We start from the raw sequence: 22,947 nt of genomic DNA, 5'->3' as shown, positions 1-22,947 counted from the left end.
AGTAGTTCCAAGAGTGGCACGAAGGCGAGCCCAAAGCTGACCCAGGCCTCCAGTCAGGATGGGCTGGGAGCTCGGGGGCAAAGCCACGTCAGTGGGGTGGAATCCAGGAGCCCCCTCTGTGGGCAGCAGGGTGGCAGGCAGTGTCGTCATTCTGCGCCACACTCTGCAGTCACCTGGGATCCATCCTCAGAGGTCTGATACAGTCGGTCAGGGCTGGGCCTGGGGCACTGGTGTTTTATGTGCAGCCTGCATGAAACTGGTTGAAATGAAGTCTCAGAACCCAGCCACAAACGAAAAGTGGGAGGCCCGGGATGTCATGCTGAAAAGGGAGGAACTACCAGCTCTGGGAATCAGTGGAAGTCTTTAAGGGCAGGGAGAAACACGATTTGGCTCCTCCTCTGAGATCTTGCTTTGGTGAGTAAAATTGATGGGAGAATAAAGAAACAAGAGAACACATCCACAGGCTCCTACTGCTGAGGTGAGGACAGGGGTTAACGGGAGCCTGCTCCAGGGCCAAGGCTCAGAACAAAAGGGTATTCTGAGATGAGTCAGCAAAGCTCAGTGGAAAAGACCCTGATGCTGGGAAAGACTGAGGGCAGGAGGAGAAGGGGGTGACAGGTTGAGATGGTTGGATGGCAGCACCAACTCAGTGGACATGAGTCTGAGCAAACCCTGGGAGCCAGTGAAGGACAGGGAAGCCTGGCATCCTGCAGTTATGTGGTTGCAAAGAGTTGGACACGACAGTGACTGAACAATGACAAAGCTCACTGGTTGACTGTCTTGAGAGAGGGGCAGAGAGGGAGTATCAGAGGCAACTCAGAAGTTCTCACCGGAGGAGGAGCCACATAGTGAATGAAGGCAGAGGGCACATGAGCGGGAGCACACTTGAGACAGTGGCGATGGGCTATGTCTCAGGCCTGAGTGTCTGATGAGTGAGGCATCTCTCCTGAGATGTCCAGCAGGGTTGGACCAGAAGGAGGGAGGCAGCAAGGAAGGATTCAAGCTGGAGATAAATGCGTTTATAGGATTGTAGGAGATCTCCTGGAAAAAGACGCCAACTCATTCTCCCGGGACCATAAGCAAGGATTGTATTTATAGTGAGTGACTCAATTTATCCCATATTTAACGCACAGCTTGTGTCCTAGACAAAAGGTACATGGGGTGCTATTCGAAACACTTGGGTTGGGTTTCCATCTCAATTTTGTTGACATCAGTCTCCCCTCAGGTATCGATCCCAGGTCAAATAGACTGGGTGGTTTTTTGGTGAAAAGCTTTGTCATCAACACTCCTGGCTGCATGTGTTCAATTTTCCTTACTTCTCTATCTGACCACTTAAGTTCAACATCCTAACAAGTTCGTCCAAATGTGAATTTCACTTTAGTTGTGAAATTAGACTAGCATGTCTAGTTCAAGTTATTTAACATGGATTCATTTCTATAATATTAACCAACTACAGAAGCAAAAACTCATCACACCTTTGGGTTTGAAGGATTATTCAGCCTTTGATCAGAGTTTATGGAGACACAAGATGGCTACTCATGACATGTTATATCTGGAGATTTCTTCTGGCCTATTGTGGGAAAGCTGACCATTTAAATTTCCTTTGTCCTCTACTAATTCAAAACCCCATTTCTGAAACTAATCTCTTTTTGTCCTTCTTTCTTCTAACTTTGTAGGTGTATCATCTCTGCTCCTCCTCAGAGATCAGTAATCTTAATCAGATATCTCCTTGGCTAGGCTCAGGGCTATAGTTCAGTTCTGCACACCCTTGTATGCAAAGTTCTGGATAGCTAAGTTCTACAGCAAGACTCATTGGTTTAAAAATAACATATCACAGTTATAGTTAAACCCAAATTACTTCATGTCTAAGGTGTGGCCAAGTCCACACTCTCCTCTTTGGGGATGGACATGGCCCATCTTTTACACCGTCCATTTAAAACAAGGCTCTGTGGGGATGATGCTCTGAGTCCAGATGAGAAGCAAGGAAAAGGTCTGCAAAGAGCCTCTAGCAATGCAGGGTCCAAGGAGGAAATCTCACTTATGTAGACTTCAATTATATATGATATTATTACAGTAATTCCATCTTTATTTCTTTGGAAGTAGAAAGTTTTCTCAGGAATTCTAAGCATTGTTTTAAATTATCAATTGAGTGTTTAATTTTTTTTTCTTACTACTCCTGTCATGTGTAATTTAAAAAAGTATCTGTCTTGTTAACCTAACTCAATACCTTATACTGAGGAGAAATTGGACCCAATTCTAATACACGTTCACACCCTCCTTACCAAATAACTGAGTCATGTGACATGACAGTTTCTCACGAAAGCCAATACGAGAAGGAAGATGTTATTTTAAAATGAACAAAATACCCATTGCAGGTGTAAGTGCCATGCCATTCTTCCTGAACTGTCTTCTCTTCTACACTCCTTTCTTCACCGGCACCATTTCAGAATCCATGTAAGTTTCAGATCCTTAAAACTAATAATTTTAAAAAATCTGCTATTCTTCCTCGTATTTTGTTGCTCATACACTTCTTTTATTCATCCTCTGTCTCTTTTCACTGGCTTTCTTCTACAGAGTCACAGAGAGGAACATATATGGAAATGTATGTGCTGTGCCCATTGGAAGAGGAAAGCTCAACATTCTTACCCCCAGCTAAATCTTCGTAGTTTAAACCTTTTTTTTTTTTTTTTGAGAAAAAAAGGTTAAAAACTAGGAATAGGTTTAGAACGCCTTATGAATCAGTACATTCCTCATATGGCAGTCATGGTGTTCAATCAATTTCCTTTCTTGGTTAAAAAAGAGAGAGACTAGGGGATAGACATTTTCTGTCCCATTAGTATTCTAAAAGCTTAAGTAGAATAGCCTTGAAGCTCCTTTTCTCTAACCCAGATCTCTGCCTTCTCTACTCTGTCCTTTTCCATCACCTTTTCTTTCACCACAAAAGAAAATTCCCTGCTGGGGGCTTTCTGCACCACACTCAGTGACACCACACTGCCCATAGATCCTTCCCTCTGGCTCACTTGCGATTCCCTGGTGCTGCCTCAGGAGCTCCTGGTGTCCTCATCTACTCGAAATGTACCTTCTCCATGATCTCCTCATTGGCCACCTGTCGAGAGCAGTGGGTCCTACTGCCGTGACAATGGACGGAGTTCCCGGAGCTGAGGACGGACAGCAGCGAGGCAGAGACCTGAAGCCAGACTGCAACGCTCCTGACTTGACAGGCAGAGACCGCCAGTGTCTATTCTGGTGACGCTAGAGTATAACAGTAGGAAACTGTCATGAGCAGCTTTACGTTTTAGGGTGAGCCCTCTGGAAGCCTGCAGAGGGCTTCAGAAAGGGGTGAGAGCAGAAGAACAAGAGGGGTTAGTGCCACAGTCCCTTGAACAAGAGATGACAGGTGGCAGGGGGACTGGAGAGCAGGAGGTGGGGACGAGCTATGGGAAGCAGATTCAAAAGGAACGGGGACTGCCTAGATGTGGGGACGAAGGCGAATGAGGAGCCTACAATACGCTCTGCTTGCTAACTTCGGTAACTGCATTCACGGTCTTAGCAGGTAGAAGCCCTGTGTTTGTGTCTTATTTGTGCTATTAAAAAAAAAAGAGGATATTTGATACTTGTAAATTACTGAGCCAAATACAGAATAAAAGTCCTTTAATATTTGGAGATGCTATACTATTTCCTGTAAGAAAGTAGATTTTTTGGACTCAGTCTATCATTTGAAAACCTTTTGGAAATCCAATTCATTCTGTTTCTATGCCCTGTCATCAAGGACTGCCTCAACAACTCCTACACTCTCTTTTTTCTTTCTAGCTCCACTATAAGCAAGCTCTTCTACTTGCTGACAACTAAGTATGATTAACATTCCATTTTTCTTTGTCTATTTCTTATAACAGGAGATTCAGCCACTCACTCAACAAGTAATTACTGGCAATCAGTGTACAAAGTGAAATAGAAGAAAAAGCTACATTACTAGCCTTCAAGGAGCTCATACTGTGTGTGTGGGACGAACGTAAAAGCCCAAATAAGCCTCAATGCCTTGACTACAGTTGGGTGGGACAGAGGTAAACAAAGCTTCCTGCTCTTCATCAGAGGTAGTTGTCATATCTGGAGAGATCAGACAAGCCTTTATTTGGGGTGTCCTCAGAGTATTTAAAACAGGGACTGCCATGTCTTATTTTAACTAGTCTTGTACAACACAGTACTTTACCGGGAACCTGCCATGCGGCAGTCATGATATGTGTGTGTGTAGGGGGCGGGCGAAACCAAAGTTTGTGTGTTTATTCTAGGTGAAAGCTGCAGAATATACAAAGATGTGGAGAGTAGAAAAGCAAAGGACATGTGAGGAAGAAATGCTATATTCTGCTGGAGCTTAGATATCTATTTTTAAAAAGAGTCAGATATTCCAAAGAAGATGTACAAATGGCCAACAGGTATATGAAAACAGGCTCAGCATCACTAACCATCTGGGAAATGCACCAATCCACGTCAATCAAAAGCACAATGAGATATCACTTAACAACTGTTAGAACGGCTATCACTAAACAGAGTTAACAAATGGTAATGATGTATAGAAAAGGGAACCCTTGGGCACTGTTGGTGGGAATATAAATTGGTGCAGCCACTATGGAAAACAGTATGCAGGGTCCTCAAAAAACTAAAACACAGAAGTAGCATATGATCCAGCAATATCACTTCTGGGCATATCTCCCAAGGGAAGGAAATCAGAATCTTGAAGCGGTATCTGCACATCTGTGTCCACCACAGCATTATTCACAAGAGACAAAATATGGAAACAATCTAACCATCCATCAAGAGCTGAATGAATAACAAAAAGGTGGCGTACATAAACACCAGGATATGATTCAGCCACGAGAAAGAAAGAGACCCTGCTGTCTACGACAGCACGGATGGACCTTGAGGGCATTATGTTAGGGGAGGTAAGTCAGACAGAGTAAAACAAATACTGCATGATGTTACTTGTATGTGGAATCTAAAAATGCCAAACTGATGAAACCGAGTAGAATGGAGGTTGTCGAAGTCTGGAGGGTGAGGGAAGTGAGATACCAGTCAAAGGATACAAACTTTCAGCTGTAAGATGAATAAGTTTGGGGGATTAATACTGTATTTATTATATACTTGAAAATTGATGAGAGTAAACAGTAAATGTTCTCAGTGCAAGAAAGAAATGGTAATTATATGAGGAGATGGAAATTCTAGCTAATGATATAGTGGTAATCATTTTGTAATATTTGGGTATCATATCAACACACTGTATACCTTGCACTTACTGTTATATCTCAAAAAATTAAAAAAGGTCAAACAAACACATTAAGTGGAACAATGTCCTAGAATGGAAGACCAAGCGGCACTGACTTTGTTCGGTGGGTGATGGAAAAATGGACAGGAATCACAAAGAGCTTCTAATCAGAGGTCTGGGGATCTGTGACGGCTGTTCAGGGAGGAGAAAAGGAAGGAAGAGCAGCCACTTACAGGCAAGTAGACAAGACCGAGTAAAAGCAAGCATGAAGTAGATGGCACCGACAGGGATGGATGAAAAAGGCACACTGGGGCCCACTTGGCAGGGCATGACCGTGGACTGGCTGTGCGCCAGGAGTGAGTGCTCCGTGAATCAGAGGACCTGGGGGGTTCTAGATGGTCTTAACATAACTTTAAAAATTAAGATAGTAATTCAGGATTGGGAGCTCGTATACACCCCTGGTGGATTCATGTCAATGTATGGCAAAACCAATACAGTATTGTAAAGTAAAATAAAGTAAAAATTAAAAAAAAATAAAAAAAATTAAGATAGTTGAAAACACACTGAAGAACAAACTCCCAAATTTTCACAGAAAAACTTAGGATTCTTGCTTCTTCCTGCAAGTCACAAAACCCGTGAAACTGCATCTCCACTGAGCCGCTTAGAGCTGAGAGCTGCTGTTCTCATGGAGACAGAGACAGGCTTCCCTCCCTCCTGCCCCCACCAGCCTGCTCCACCCCTTTATGTAGCTTAACGGCACTTGTGGGCATTTAGGTTTTCAGGTCTGCCAAAGCGACCTGAGTTCCAAGTGTGGGGGCCAAGAGACTCACCAAATTGGGAAATTAGGAAGAAGAGTTATTTTTAGGAAGGTGCTCCTCAAAGATTTAGAAACGCTGAGCTGGTCACCTTAGCATCCTTCTTAACCTAACTCACTGTTTTCAGCTTTCTTTTTTTAGCTAAGCTTAGAGCAGAGTTCAGTCTAACTGCTGTTTACCCTGATAGAACAAGACACACAATGTTTTAACTTCTTACTCTGAAATGAAGAAAGACTGAATAATGAAAAATGTAGGGGGTTTTTGCTATAAAACGAAGGGAGGGAAATGGGGGGCACAGATGAGTTTTTGAGGAACAGCAGCAGCAGGCAGTGATTCAGGTCAGGTTCAGGATTCTGACTGCTTGGTTTAAGTCTGCACTGCTGTGTCCTCGCTGCGGCATCCATGAGCCAGCACTTAACCTCTTGTCTCAAGTGCTTATAAACCAGGGACGTTAGAATAGGGCTTAAGTGTGTTAGTCACTCAGTTGTGTTTGACTCTGTGTGACCCCATGGACTGTAGCCTGCCAGGCTCCTCTATCCATGGAATGCTCCAGGCAAGAATACTGGAGTGGGTTGCCATTCCTCTCTCCAGGGGATCTTTCTGACCCAGGGATTGAATCTGGGTCTCCTGCATTGCAGGCAGATTCTTAACTGTCTGAGCTACCACGGAAGCCCCAAATAGGGCTTACCAGAGACAAAGCGTAATAATCGTTAGCTTTGTCAGTATTGTCAGAGAAGACAGTTTTCTGTCACTTACTCTCACTATCTCTGGCAAAGTCGCCTGAGTACTACGGCAACATTCAGATTCTGGTGTTTTCCTATCCTCAAAATGTGCTTCCATGTCTGTGGACTCCTCAGCCTGCCTCGAAACTGCCTCTCAATCATATTTCTTGGCTTAGGAACTCGTGGTGATTTCCATCTTCCCCAGCCTGGTCACCAGCTACAAGATATCTCCCTTGATCACAGGTCCAAAGATGAGAATCACCCCTTGCCCTAAAGAAGAGACCTGAATTTGCACTTTATTGCATCCTAACTCAGCTCACAACCACCTCTCTCCCAGGTTCTCTGAGGCTGTAAGCCCATAGAGACCAGAGGCTGCTCCATTCCAGTTTTGGTTCACTAGTCATTTATGCTCTACAGGGTCATACTGACTCTGCCTGTGCTGAAGATGGGGGTGTTAAGCTCTGGAGCCTAAGAAGGGGAATTCATGAAAATGCTGTATTAATTAATATGTTTAAATCACGGTTCTGCCACTGTGTAGTTGTGGCAAGTTATTGAAGCTCTTTATGCCTGTTTCCTCCCCTTTGAAATGGAGATAATAATACCAACTCAAGGGGCTTCCCTGGCGGTCCAGTGCTTGAGAGTCCAGCTGCCCGTGCAGGAGATATGGGTTTGACCTCTGGCCAGGAAAGATCCCACATGCCATGAGGCAACTAAGCCTGGGCACCACCACTGCTGAAGCCTGTGAGCTGCAGCCACTACTAGAGACTGTGAGCTACAACAAGAGAAGCCACCACAAGGAGAAGCCCTCACACTGCAACTATTTCCAGCCTGCACGCAGCGATGAAGACCCAGCACAGCCAAAAATAAGTAAATACTCTATAATGGCCCATATGGGAAAAGAACTAAAAAAAGAAAAGGGTGGATCCATGTATGCGTCTAACAGATTCACTTTGCTATCCACCTGAAGCTAACACAACATTGTAAATCAACTATAATTCCAGTAAAAAAACTGTTTAAAATGCTGGTGCCCCTTCCATACTTCAGACAAATTAAACTAGACTCTCTCAGAGTGGGGAAAAACCCCAACTTGCATAGGGTTGTTGTGGAGACTGAGTGTGCTCAGTCACTTAGTCACGTCTGCCTCTTTGCAACCCTTTGGACTGTAGTCCGCCAGGCTCTTCTGTCCATGGAATTTTCCAGGCAAGAATACTGGAGCAGGTTGTCATTTCCTACTCCAGGGGATCTTCCAGACCCAGGAATCAAACCCATGTCACATTACAGGAGGATTCTTTACCTGCTGAGCCACTGGGGAAGTCCAAATCAGTTAATGAATGCATGGTTTGTGTTTAGCAAAGTGCTGGTCAACGGCACACTAAGAATGAAGTGGAGAAAGCAGTGCACCCCAGGTGCAACAATAAGGGGTGCTTTGTTGTACAGAATTCACGAATAATAAAATTTACTAAAAAATCAATCACTTATTACCACTGTGCAATTAATTCAAAACTGCACCAATGATACCATAGTTTCACTAAGGTGGATTGCCCCCCCCGCCTTTGGTATCCTCTAGTGCCAATTATATATCACACTTCAAACAGATAATTTATCAACAGGACACAGGATGTAGAACAGATGCGATGACACGTACATAAATGCCTTTTACAAGTGTCACCGGGGCTCCCAATTTTCATCCTATAGCTGCGGCAGAATTGAACAGTCTACTGAAATTTATCCCCAAGCACAACACTTTTTCCTTGCAATGGATTAACTGACAAAACATGCCTTTTGGTTATCACAATTCAGTTAGCTGAGATGGTCTTACCGCTACTGATGAACAGATCTACTAGCTGTTCCTTGGAGAAATCAGCATCCACTTCGGCTCTCACTATTTCACAGGGGAATCCTGCAGCCATTTGTCTGTGCTATGATAAGAAGAGTGTGGTTAGTTCTGAACTCTTTCGCATTTTCAAAGGAAAGGAGAGGGTATGTGGTTAACCCATACCTTCAGGCAGAGTGCAAGCTGATGGGCGATGTAGTCTTGCAAGCTCCCCTCTGGGCCGTGGAAAATGACATTATGATATTGCTCGACCTATTAATAAACCAAGAGAAGATCTTGGTAAAAATACTAGAGAGAAGATAAATATTAAATTATTGGTATATTTACAGGGTGTAGAATGTCCTTTCTGATTGTTTTCTGCCTTTCAAAAGATTAAAAGTATTTTTCTAGGGATTGGCTTCATTCACTGGACATATGGTCTTTCATTTTAATGTGAACACTGACAAACATAGTATTTTATATTTTACACAGTTGCTGCTGCTGCTAAGTCACTTCAGTCGTGTCTGACTCTGTGCGACTCCACAGACGGCAGCCCACTAGGCTCCCCTGTCCCTGGGATTCTCCAGGCAAGAACACTGGAGTGGGTTGCCATTTCCTTCTCCAATGCATGAAAGTGAAAAGTGAAAGTGAAGTTACTCAGTCATGTCCAACTCTTCATGACCCCATGGACTGCAGCCCACCAGGCTCCTCTGTCCATGGGATTTTCCAGGCAAGAGTACTGGAGTGGGGGGCCACTGCCTTCTCCGAATTTTACAGTATTTACATGTTTATAGCAAGAGAGGGCCTCTTTTGAAAAAATATACTCCTTTCTTTCCTCCATTTTCTACACTGAGGTTCAGTATACTACCTGGGAACACAGATCCTAGTGTATTTTGTCCCTTATAGATATTCTGTAATTTTTTTTATTACTCTCCTTTATAGATGCTCTTTAGTTCAAATTTTCCCAATGCTTATCTTACTTTTCAGAGGTTAAAATAGCAGTGAATGTTTTTCAGGAAATTTTGGACAACACAAAGAAAACTAAAGAAGCAGAATAGAAATCACCAAAGCAACCACTACAATATGGTTCATGCTTCCAGTTTTCTTCTCTGCACAGTTGACAGGCATGTATTTGGTTTTTAAGCATATAGGAGTGCCATCTTTTTACATCTATTGTATATCAGAGAATACCTTTGTGTTGACTTTTTACATAAAGGACATCTTCATGAGGATAAAATACTTGGATCAACTCTCTATACGATCCCACTCTTCCAAGCACTGAATTCCAGAAATCTAGGTAGAGTTTGGCTGATCACTTTTCCTTCCTTCCTGGAAGCCTATATGATTTTAAAAACTCTTTATCCTCATGTATAAAAATATCTCATCTAAGAACAGGTGGAGATGTAATGGGTGCTGAGATGGAAAGTCAATGAATGATGTTTTATGCAGGACAAGGGCAATGATGTTTGGATTGAAATTGGGGTGGAGATCAGCCTCCCACACCCCCATAATCCAGTGCTGTGCTCCCATGCTGGGGAGGTTTCTTCCTAGAAAGGTTTGGCAGAAAAGGACCCACACAGGTGAAGCACCAACCTAACCAGTCCCTTGACGAAGTCAGATTGAGGACTGAGCCACCCAGACTTAGAAAAGTGTTAAGACATGACAGGGTCTTGTCTCTCCTTTTAATCTGCAGTGGGACAACGTAAGGACATGGATGTGGATCTTTGTGCTGTTGTTGCTCTGCTGTGCTCTGATCCGTTTGTCCCTTTTATATAAAAGGGAAGGTCACATTCTAGAGGGTGACCAGAGTGGCCTTTCGTGAAGACAGTGACTATGCCCCTGGCTCCTTACAGGAAAAGGAACTCCTTCCTTACCTGGGGCCTTTAAGACCTGAGCTTTGGCTTCCCGGGAGACCCTGGCGTGTTTAGACGAACTCCTAGGAAGGCAAGGGAAACCAGGCTTGACCACTAGGTGTCAGACAATGGGCTAAGGAAGGAAGTGATCCTAACGGGCCCCTTGATGTTGCACTGGGGGCTGAGTTTTAGGCTCTGAAAGACAATCTACCTGGTAGCCACCAGTGATTTCATCTTATTTTAAATATTATTCCACCACTGCTAAGCCTTCAATAAAAAAGGGAAGAGTTGGATTCACAGTGGGGGTAGGGCAGCAACAGAGAGACTAGCGTGTCTGGAAGAAAAACGACAGTGGCTGTAGCTGCCTGACAAACATCAGGATCCTAAAAGGAGAGGCTGAGCTCAGCAGCGACTGGCTTGGGCTGTTTTCCATGGAACTGTGAATCTGAAAACCAAGCAGTGGTAAAAGTACCAGCCAGGACCCAGACGGGGACAGGGCCTCCCTCAGAGACACAGGAGAGAGAATATCCTAGACAGTTCAGTTGAGGTTCTGCTTCTAGGTAGTGAGGCTACGGCACCACAAGACTTCAGGGGTAAGCTTTTATTAAAGAAGAATTATTATAGCATAGTCTGTTCTCACTTGTACCTATGTGATAGGGAAGCTTGGGGATACATCAATTGTTCTTGTCATTAAAAATTGTTGCCCATTTCCCAGATTTATCTAGTTACAGTCTCTTTCTCCCAATTTTAAATGAAGTAGGGTAAATCCTTTGGACATGTGCAAACATTTTTAAGCTTGGAAATTTTTTCTTCCTTATGCTTTTGTTAATTTCTCCTCTTCTAGTTCTAAGGCACACCTGTAAGCCTTAAGTTCCCTTGCTGTGCTCTATGAGGACACCTGTCCCTTCATCATTACCCTAACTCTGTCCTTCTAGTCTACCCTCACAACCCTGAATGGAACTTTCACTTGCCACCTCTGTTCTGCTCTTTATGATCTCAAGTATAATTTCAATGAGGCCATTGCATTTTGGGTTGTTCTTTGATGAGCTCCTTGCCTCATCCATCTGCTTTCCAGCCCTTTTCCTTTTCATCTTATCCTGCCCTCTACCACGGCTTTCTTGCCCTGCTTTCACAATCTATCTCCTTGCATCCTCTAGAGAATGAACATAATCTCCCAAAGTTCTTTTTCTTTTTTTTTTAAGCTATTTTTAAGCTGTGTTCTTCTGAGTTTTCAGGAAGGTTTTGTTCTTTTCCGCAGTATTCTCCCACAGTATAATGTTAACTTGTCATGGGCATTTATCTACTGTGAAGCGACAGGAAGAATTCTGCAGTAAAGCAGGGTGTGTGGACCATTACTGATTTCACTCACTGTCCGCTGATTTTCCAGCTGAATTAGGTCACTAGATGGAGGGCAGGCTGGTGTCTATAATTTCTAGTTAAACTCCAGGATCCAGCTCTGGCTGCAGTGGACTAAGGTCCTGCTGTTTCCCTTGGGGGACAAGTGCATGAACTGAACTGCTCGGGAAGCAGGATGCTCCTGTTCCCAGCCCACTGAGAGGGCAGATACAATATACTTCCCGATGCAGCACAGTCTCATCAAAGCCCGTGATCTCTGCTCAGGGATTTCTAGGATCCAACCTCTGCAGAGCTGCGGAAGGACCTGCGCTGACAGGCGATGGAGCAAAGTATCACGGTGCTGCCCCAAGCAGAAGCAGTAAAGGATGTATGCTCAATTTCCTAACTGCTAGTAAAGCTTGCTTTTTAAAAAACCGTTAGTAAAGATGGGTAAGAGAAAGATAACAATACTTTCCTATCTCATCTCAGGTAGGCCTCAAATAAATAAACCTGACAATCTCTTGCTCCTCAAGTTAGTGAACAATTTTTCTAGATTCTTGCCCAAGGAAGACCTCAGTTCTATTTTTCTCTGTTACTATGAAGCTTTATCCCCTTTTAAAACTACTTTAGTGGAAAATTGTGTGTTAGGTGCTGCTTGCCAGGTGCAATTTTAAAGCAGAGATCCTGAGCTCTCCAAATTAATCCCAAATTGCCATGAATTGCTGGGTAGAAATTTTCTCACCAAGAATGGATAGTTTCACACTAGTGAAACAGATTTTCAAGGTTTATTGAATAGTCTGTGCTGTGCGCTGCACTTGGTCGCTCAGTTGTATCTGACTCTTTGTGACCCCGTGGATTGTAGTCTGCCAGGCTCCTCTGTCCACAGTCATTCTCCTGGCAAGAATACTGGAATGGGTTGTCATGCCCTCCTCCAGGGGATTTTCCCAACCCAAGATCGAACCCAGGTCTCCCACATTGCAGGCAGATTCTTTACCAGCTGAGCCACCAGGGAAGCCCAAGAATGCTGGAGTGGGGAGCCTATCCCTTCTCCAGCAGATCTTCCCAAGCCAGGGATCGAACCCAGGTCTCCCGCATTGCAGGCAGATTCTTTACCAGCTGAGCCACCAGGGAAGCCCAAGAATGCTGGAGTGGGGAGCCTCTCTCTTCTCCAGCAGATGTTCTCGGCCCAGGAATCAAACCAGGGCTCCTGCACTGCAGGCGAATTCTTTACCAGCTCAACTACCAGGGAAGCCCACTGAGATTTTCAACCAGCACTGCTATTTAATCTTGTCTCACTTTTGAAAACAAGCTTAGCCATCCTGTCAAACTGCTTATATTTTCTTAAGACTGACTTTGAAGTCATGTAACAGCAAGATACCCAACTTCACACATAAGCTGTCTTCAATTCCAGCACCTCATTTGGTCTCAGATTGTTGGTTCTCAGGAAAGACAGAAAAATTTTACTAAAAGGCCATTCACTAGTAGTAAGCATGTCTGTTCATATAGTCTTGCATCCTTTCTAGAATATAAATAAGTAAATTCAATAAGTAAATCAAGGTAAAAGACTTCTAGATCACTGACACATTCTAATGCAAGCATCCTATTAGTAGGTTTCTACTTATTTCAGGTATTATCAATTTTTTTGTGAACGATATTTTGTTCTAGCTCATCAAATGATACAGTTGTGTTGGTTACCATTTAAGAGCTGAACAAAAAAGTTGATTATGGAAGCCTCTCGCTATATTTAAACTGGTGAAAACATGCAAAGCTATGGCAAGAAAACATATTTATCTGTTTTAGAGTTACCATATTATTTCTCCAAATAGCAAGGCCTGAGGTTTAAAAAATATACATCCTCCATGCTTCCAGCAGAGGGCAGCTCTAAAGATAGATGGATAGGTAGACAGGAAGGTAAACAGATTGGGGGAGGTGGGGGTAGTAAATATTTTAACTGTGTTGAAAGGAGATCTGCTTTTTGAAACCCAGCTTCTAAAAGGTGAATTGTAGTCCCCAGATTTATCTTCTAAGTGCATGCTTACAGTGTGACATTTCTGCTTATTAGTAAAGGGACACAGGGCTTGTTATCACAATGGGTACCAATCCCTTTTATTCTTGTGTCTTCAGAGCCTATTCAGGAAGCTCTCATCACATGTCAATTAGTGCTTTGTGTGGCAAATGAATTCTGGACAAATGGAGACAATGACCTCCACAAAGGCCCGTCTATCCCTTTATCTTTTTTTCCCTCCACAGTGCTTTTCTGCAGAATGGAGTTTACCAGAGGAGCTGTAGTCCTGTTACGCCCAATGTGGCACCTGCAATGTGTTTTCAGACTTGTGGCATTATTTTAAAGCAATCAACTTCAACGCTTGGTCAGAGTTTCACTTGTCTGAGGAAAAGCTTCTACTACTGAGACAGTTTTTAGGCCAAGCTGTGCTGAGATGCTGAACTCAAAAAAGAACGAAAAATAAGAGGTCTTTCCGGAGCTAATGAAACTGGGATGGCTCTAGGTTAAAGGGTCAGGCTTTAGAGCTAAGACTTTCATTACAACCTCTCCGAAAACTTAATTTTAAACAACTGATTTATATATGACTTCAGAGCCACACAGAATACAGTTACTGTCAACTTACTCATGTAAAATTCCCCCAAACAATACTGGAACATTCAGCATTAGGCATAACCAAAGCTGGGGGTCTTTCACGCTAGTGTTTTTAGGCATTTGCTGAGGTCTCTATAGAATAGGTATAAATAATAATAGAATTCAAGAGAAATTACAGTTCACATACAGAGAGACATCCACACTATATGCTTTCAAAAATGAGCTTCAGTTCAGTTCAGTTCAGTCACTCAGTTGTGTTCGATTATTTGTGACCCCGTGGACTGCAGCGCGCCAAGCTTCCCTGTTCATCACCAATTCCAGAGCCTACTCAAACGCATGTCCATCACGTTGGTGATGCCATCCAACCATCTCATCCTCTGTCGTCCCCTTTACCTCCCACCTTCAATCTTTCCTAGCATCAGGGTCTTTTCCAATGAGTCAGTTTCTCGCATCAGGTGGCCAAAGTATTGGAGCTTCAGCTTCAGCATCAGTCCTTCCAATGAGTATTCAGGACTGATTTCCTTTAGTATGGACTGGTTGGATCTCCTTGCTGTCTAAGGGACTGTCAAGTCTTCTCCAGCACCACAGTACAAAAGTATCAATTCCTCCGCACTCAGCTTTCTTTATAGCCCAACTCCCATATGCATACATGCTAGCTGGCTGCATACCAGCCCCTTCCCGCCAGGAGGCAGAGAGGCAGGCTTGTGACAGCCAGAGCCAGAAGGTAACGGGCTGCTACAATCTCAGCCCCAGAGATGACATCTTCCACCAAACTGTCAGCAGGCTCCCAGCTGCTAACCGGTCTTCCTGAGATCCTGGATGCTTGACATCCACCAGGAGGGTCGCAACCTGAGATCAGCTCTCCAGAGGAGACACACAGCACACCTGAGACGGTGCTCTGGCGGTGCACCCGGGAAACCAAGCAGCCGGGACTGGGGAGGTGATTTGCCAAGCACCTGGTTGCCTGAGTTGCTCAGACCTGGGAAGGGCACAAAACACACACCCAACCCACAGAGACCAAGCCAGAACTGTGTTTGAGTGTCTTCTGTGGAGGTACAGGTCAGCAGTGGCCTGCTGCAGGGGCTCTGGGTGCAGCATACCTGGGTATGGCACCTGGAGGAGGTCACCATTGACCCCACCACAGAGCCACCAGAACTCACACAGGACTGGGGAAACAGACTCTTGGAGGGCACAAACAGAACCTTGTGTACACCAGGACCCAGGAGAAAGGAGCAGTGACCCCACAAGAGACCAACCCAGACTTGCCTGTGAGTGTCCAGGCATCTCTAGTGGAGGCGTGGGTCGGCGGTGGCCTGCTGCAGGGCTGGGGCACTGAGAGCAGCAGTGCATGCATGGGACCTTTTGAAGGAGGTCGCCATCATCTTCATTTCCTCCACCACAGAGTGGCCTTAGGTCAAGCAACAGGGAGGGAACACAGCCCCGCCCATCAACAGAATATTTGATTAAACATTTACTGAACACAGCCCCGCCTATCAGAACAAGACTCAGTTTCCCCCTCAGTCAGCCTCTCCCAGCAGGAACCTTCCATAAGCCTCTTATCCCTATCTATCAGAGGGTAGACAGAATGAAAACCACAATCACAGAAAACTAACCAAACTGATCACATGGACCACAGCCTTTTCTAGCTCAATGAAACTATGAGCCATGTTATGTAGGGCCACCCAAGACGGACGGGTCATGGTGGAGAGTTCTGACAAAACGTGGTCCACTGGAGAAGGGAATGGCAAACCACTTCAGTATTCTTGCCTTGAGAACCCCATGAACAGTATGAACAAATGAGCTTATGGAAACCATAAAAGCCAAGATCAGACCCGGTTACTAACTTTGAATAAAGACAGGCCATTACACACTAGCACAAAAGTAGTAACTTGGGTACATAACTATTTAAAAAGACTATAAGATATAACTCTTAGATATAATTTCCCCCTTGTCACCTGGCCTCTGCTGCTGCTGCTGCTGCTGCTGCTGCTGCTAAGTCGCTTCAGTCGTGTCCGACTCTGTGCGACCCCATAGACGGCAGCCCACCAGGCTCCCCTGTCCCTGGGATTCTCCAGGCAAGAACACTGGAGTGGGTTGCCACTGCTTTCTCCAATGCGTGAAAGTGAAGTTGCTCAGTCATGGCCAACTTAGCAACCCCATGGACTGCAGCCTACCAGGCTCCTCCATCCATGGGATTTTCCAGGCAAGAGTACTGGAGTGGGGTGCCGTTGCCTTCTCCAACCTGGCCTCTAGCACTCTTGAACTCTTCCTGCCCCAGAGTTTCCACTAGGACCTTACCTAATATTGTCCCTCCATGCCCTGAAAAAGATCAATCTGAACTTGCTCATCTACTAAAGGGGCTGATAAGCTTTTATGGGCAATGTTAAGATACATAACTATCATTTATAGCATCATTTCTATGGGAATATAGCAAATTTATTTTGGGAATATATGAAGAGTAAGTAGAACCTCCTAGTGATGATTCTTGATGATGAGCATGGCACATACTGAAGTGGACAGTCAATGTAATTCTCAAGAATCGTGTTCATGAGAATTCAGAGTGCTACATTTAAAAACAGGTATCAGATAAAGGTGATCTACTCAAGTATTTTTCTAATAGTTATTCACAGTCACTGAATTATTAAATTATGGAGTTACTAATAAGCTAATAAAAGTTGCAAACTGACTTAGAGAAAAGTTTGAGATAATAAAAAATTCAACTATTATAATAAGTGATTAGTGATTCAAACTCAAGTTAAATGCCTCCTTATTAACTCAAGGATGGTGACTTAAAATGTACTTGTATTATTTAACTATTCAGTGGAAGAACAGTATTTAAAATTAATATCATTTAAATTAAAAAAACATCTGATTTAAAGGTTTCACTCCATTTGGTTTTCTGCATCTGGGCTTTAACACATGAATTCTATTTACCCCATTTACACATCTTGTGCTTCCCATATGGATCAGCTGTAAAGAATCCACCTGCTAATGTACGACACGTGGGTTTGATCCCTGGGTAAGGAAGATCCCCTAAAGAAGGAAATGGTAACCCACTCCACTATTCTTGCCTAGGAAAAAACGCCATGGACAGAAAAGCCTGGCGGGCTTCAGTCCACGGGTCTCAAAGAGCAGAACACAACTGAGTGACTGAGCATGTAGTTGCTTCAATCAGAGACTCTGAGGACTGTAGCCTTTCAGGCCCCTCTGTCCATGGGATTCTCTAGGCAAGAATACGGGAGTGGATTGCCATTTCCTCTCCAGGGGATCTTTCTGATCCAGGTATGGAAGACGTGTTTCTTGCCTCTACTTGAACTGGCAACCGTGTTCTTTACCACCAGCGCCACCTGGGAAGCCTTAACCACACACACACATGCAGTAAAAACTGTCTACGACAACTATGTCTAAACCAATAGATTAATAACTAGTGTGAACTCTGATAACATGCATAAGAATGGAAGACAGCCTAGGTTCAATTCCTTAGGGGCTACCACTTTCTCCCTGAGGATCTTGAGCAAATAGTCTTGGTCTGTTCACCTTTAATGGAGAAGGAAATGGCAACCCACTCCAGTACTCTTGCCTGGAGAATCCCATGGAGGGAAGAGCCTGGTGGGCTACAGTCCATGGGGTCGCAAAGAGTCGGACACGACCGGTATAAGTAGCTATCTCATAGAATGATTAAAGGAAACAATATATATACTTAAAACAAAGCTTGGCATATAGAGGCATGCTGGTCTGGTTCCAGACCACTAGAAATAAACTATCTCAATAAAGCAAGTCACATGTCTTTTTCAGTTGCCAGTGAATATAAAATTTATGTTTACACCAAACTGTAGTCTATTAAATATTTAAAAAGCATTGTGCATACCGTAATCCACTGTGCCACCTGGGAAGCCCAATTAAAAAATACTTTTTGCTAAAAAGTGCTAACAATCATCTGGGCCTTCAGCCAGCAGTAGTGGTAGTAATATCAAAGATCATTGATCACAGATCACCATGACAAACATAATAAGGAAAAAAATTTGAAATTTTGGGAGAATTTCCATAAGAAACAGGAAATGAGCAAATGCTGGTGGAGAACGGCACCAACAGACCTGCTCTACACAGGACTGCCAACAAACCTTCAATTCATTGTAAACAAAAAAAATTAAAATAAAGCAGTATCTATAACGTGCAATAAAACAAGGTATGCCTAAAAGAAATACTCAAAACTCAGGCATTACTAGGTTTCCATGTCGTGTATAGATTGTCAACACTTCAGTTATTGTGGTGTATATCACTCTAGCTCAAATCCTCCCAGTGGCGGCCTATCATAGTTCAGTTCAGTTCAATCGCTCACTCGTGTCAGACTCTTTGCAACCCCATGAATTGCAGCACGCCAGGCCTCCCTATCCATCACCAACTCCCGGAGTTCACTCAGACTCACGTCCTTCGAGTCCATGATGCCATCTAGCCATCTCATCCTCTGTCGTCCCCTTCTTCTCCTGCCCCCAGTCCCTCCCAGCATCAGAGTCTTTTCCAATGAGTCAACTCTTCGCATGAGGTGGCCAAAGTACTGGAGTTTCAGTTTTAGCATCATTCCTTCCAAAGAAATCCCAGGGCTGATCTCCTTCAGAATGGACTGGTTGGATCTCCTTGCAGTCCAAGGGACTCTCAAGAGTCTTCTCCAACACCACAGTTCAAAAGCATCAATTCTTCGGCGCTCAGCCTTCTTCACAGTCCGACTCTCACATCCACACATGACCACAGGAAAAACCATAGCCTTGACTAGATGGACCTTAGTCGGCAAAGTAATGTCTCTGCTTTTGAATGTACTATCTAGGTTGGTCATAACTTTTCTTCCCAGGAGCAAGCGTCTTTTAATTTCATGGCTGCAGTCACCATCTGCAGTGATTTTGGAGCCCCCAAAAATAAAGTCTGACACTGTTTCTACTGTTCCCCCATCTATTTCCCATGAAGTGATGGGACCGGATGCCGTGATCTTCATTTTCTGAATGTTGAGCTTTAAGCCAACTTTTTCACTCTCCTCTTTCACTTTCATCAAGAGGCTTTTAGCTCCTCTTCACTTTCTGCCATAAGGGTGGAGTCATCTGCATATCTGAGGTGACTGATACTTCTCCAGGCAATCTTGATTCCAGCTTGTGTTTCTCCCAGTCCAGCATTTCTCATGATGTACTCTGCATATGAGTTAAATAAGCAGGGTGACAATATACAGCCTTGACATACTCCTTTTCCTGTTTGGAATCAGTCTGTTGTTCCATGTCCAACTCTAACTGTTGCTTCCTGACCCACATACAGATTTCTCAAGAGGCAGGTTAGGTGGTCTGGTATGCCTATCTCTTTCAGAATTTTCCACAGTTTATTGTGATCCACACAGTCAAAGGCTTTGGCATAGTCAATAAAGCAGAAATACATGTTTTTCTGGAACTCTCTTGCTTTTTCCATGATCCAGCAGATGTTGGCAATTTGATCTCTGGTTCCTCTGGCTTTTCTAAAACCAGCTTGAACATCAGGGAGTTCACGGTTCACGTATTGCTAAAGCCTGGCTTGGAGAATTTTGAGCATTACTTTACTAGCATGTGAGATGAGTGCAAATGTGCGGTAGTCTGAGCATTCTTTGGCATTGCCTTTCTTTGGGATTGGAATGAAAACTGACCTTTTCCAGTCCTGTGGCCACTGCTGAGTTTTCCAAATTTGCTGGCATATTGAGTGCAGCACTTTCACAGCATCATCTTTCAGGTTTTGAAACAGCTCAACTGGAATTCCATCACCTCCACTAGTTTTGTTCATAGTGATGCTTTCTAAGGCCCACTTGACTTCACATTCCAGGATGTCTGGCTCTAGATGAGTGATCACATCATCATGATTATCTGGGTCGTGAAGATCTTTTTTGTACAGTTCTTTTGTGTATTCTTGCCACCTCTTCTTAATATCTTCTGCTTCTGTTAGGCCCATACCATTTCTGTCCTTTATCGAGCCCATCTTTGCATGAAATGTTCCCTTGGTAGCTCTAATTTTCTTGAAGAGATCTCTGGTCTTTCCCATTCTGTTCTTTTCCTCTATTTCTTTGCACTGATAGCTGAAGAAGGCTTTCTTATCTCTTCTTGCTATTCTTTGGAACTCTCCATTCAGATGGGTATATCTTTCCTTTTCTCCTTTGCTTTTTGCCTCTCTTCTTTTCACAGCTATTTGTAAGGCCTCCTGAGAGAGCCATTTTGCTTTTTTGCATTTCTTTTCCATGGGGATGGTCTTGATCCTTGTCTCCTGTACAATGTCACGAACCTCATTCCATAGCTCATCAGGCACTCTGTCTATCAGATCTAGGCCCTTAAATCTATTTCTCACTTCCACTGTATAATCATAAGGGATTTTATTTAGGTCATACCTGAAGGGTCTAGCGGTTTTCCCTACTTTCTTCAATGTAAGTCTGAATTTGGTAATAAGGAGTTCATGATCTGAGCCACAGTCAGCTCCTGGTCTTGTTTTTGTTGACTGTATAGAGCTTCTCCATCTTTGGCTGCAAAGAATATAATCAGTCTGATTTTGGTGTTGACCATCTGGTGATGTCCATGTGTAGAGTCTTCTCTTGTGTTGTTGGAAGAGGGTGTTTGCTATGACCAGTGAATTTTCTTGGCAAAACTCTATTAGTCTTTGCCCTGCTTCATTTCGCATTCCAAGGTCAAATTTGCCTGTTACTCCAGGTGTTTCTTGACTTCCTACTTTTGCATTCCAGTCCCCTATAATGAAAAGGACATCGTTTTTGGGTGTTAGTTCTAAAAGCTCTTGTAGGTCTTCATAGAACCGTTTAACTTCAGTTTCTTCAGCGTTACTGGTTGGGGCATAGACTTGGATAACTGTGATATTAAATGGTTTGCCTTGGAGACGAACAGAGATCATTCTGTCGTTTTTGAGATTGCATCCAAGTGCTGCATTTCGGACTCTTCCGTTGACCATGATGGCTACTCCATTTCTTCTGAGGGATTCCTGCCCACAGTAGTAGATATGATGGTCATCTGAGTTAAATTCATACATTCCAGTCCATTTTAGTTCGCTGATTCCTAGAATGTCGACATTCACCCTTGCCATCTCTTGTTTGACCACTTCCAATTTGCCTTGATTCATGGACCTGACATTCCAGGTTCCTATGCAATATTGCTCTTTATAGCATTGGATCTTACTTCTATCACCAGTCACATCCATAACTGGGTATTGTTTTTGCTTTGGCTCCATTCCTTCATTCTTTCTGGAGTTATTTCTCCACTGATCTCCAGTAGCAACCTGGGGAGCTCCTCTTTTGGAAAATGATAGGAAAATCCTATCATTTTGCCTTTTCATACTGTTCATGGGGTTCTCAAGGCAAGAATACTGAGGTGGCTTGCCATTCCCTTCTCCAGTGGACCACATTGTGTGAGACCTCTCCACCATGACCCGCCCGTCTTGGGTTGCCCCGCAGGCATGGCTTAGTTTCACTGAGTTAGACAAGGCTGTGGTCCTAGTGTGATTATTTTGACTAGTTTTCTGTGAGTATGGTTTCAGTGTGTCTGCCCTCTGATGCCCTCTTGCAACACCTACCATCTTACTTGGGTTTCTCTTACCTTGGACGAGGGGTATCTCCTTACCGCAGCCATTCCTGACCTTCAACGTAGGATAGCTCCTTTAGGCCCTCCTGTGCCTGCGCAGCCAGTCCTATCATAACTGGAATAAAATTCAAAGTCCCTGCCTTGGTCCTGCATGATCTGGCTTCTGCTCATCTCTCAAACCTCAGTGCCAGCTGAGACACGTCTGTACCGGCTGTTCTTTCTGCTTCAGATCCCTCCTCAAGGCTTCTAGCTTCACTTTGTCTAGTTTTCTGTCTATGCATCATAATAGAAAGATTTCTCCTAATAACTCCATTCAAAAGCTCTTTCTGCCACCCCTTTCATTACCTCTTTACCTCCTTATCTGCTCTATTTCTCTTTACACTTATAATTAATACTGGATATCACATTACAGATGTATTTATCCATCTGCTTTTTATCTGCCCCACCTTACAGTGGGGCAGACACTGTACACATACCTACACAGCTTACAGTGAAAGCTCCATGAGGTCAAGGAATGCAGCTTATACATAGCTATATCCTAAGTCTCTAAAACACCACCTGCATTTAGGAGCTTCTCAACAAATAACTGTCAAACAACCGAATTAAATAACTAAACAGGATATAAGAATGCATCACAGATGGTCAATCTCCATAAAGGGTTTATTATCTTTTATAGAAGGAGAATGGAGGACACAGCAACCCACTGCAGTATTTTTGCCTGGAGAATCGCATGGACAGGGGAGCCTGGCAGGCTGCAGTCCATAGCGTCACATAGAGTCAGACACCACTGAAGTGACTTAACATGCACGCATAGAAGGACAAACAGTCACAATGACTATGTGTTTGTTATGCTTGCCTGTTGTTATTTAGTTGCTAAGTCATGTCTGACTCTTTTGTGACCTCATGGACTGTAGCCCGCCAGGCTCCTCTGTCCATGGGATTTTCCAGGCAGGAATACTGAAGCCAGTTGCCATTT

At 43.8% G+C, this 22,947-nt stretch overlaps 1 protein-coding gene across 3 annotated transcripts in view; it reads right to left on the bottom strand.

Moving 5' to 3' along the window:
* The window catches only part of CTTNBP2 (cortactin binding protein 2), a 172,562-nt gene that overhangs the window by 22,091 nt on the left and 127,524 nt on the right, over positions 1-22,947 (bottom strand). For all 3 annotated transcript variants that reach the window (NM_001195311.1, XM_042248274.2, XM_060414347.1), the window contains 2 exon segments: positions 8,614-8,713; positions 8,794-8,880. In NM_001195311.1, coding sequence (NP_001182240.1) covers positions 8,614-8,713; positions 8,794-8,880 — 187 coding nt within the window.

Source organism: Ovis aries, chromosome 4, assembly GCF_016772045.2.
Source record: "Ovis aries strain OAR_USU_Benz2616 breed Rambouillet chromosome 4, ARS-UI_Ramb_v3.0, whole genome shotgun sequence".
NCBI lineage: Eukaryota > Metazoa > Chordata > Mammalia > Artiodactyla > Bovidae > Ovis > Ovis aries.
Note: the sequence above shows the minus strand (reverse complement) of the source record. Positions and strands in the feature narration are given on the sequence as shown.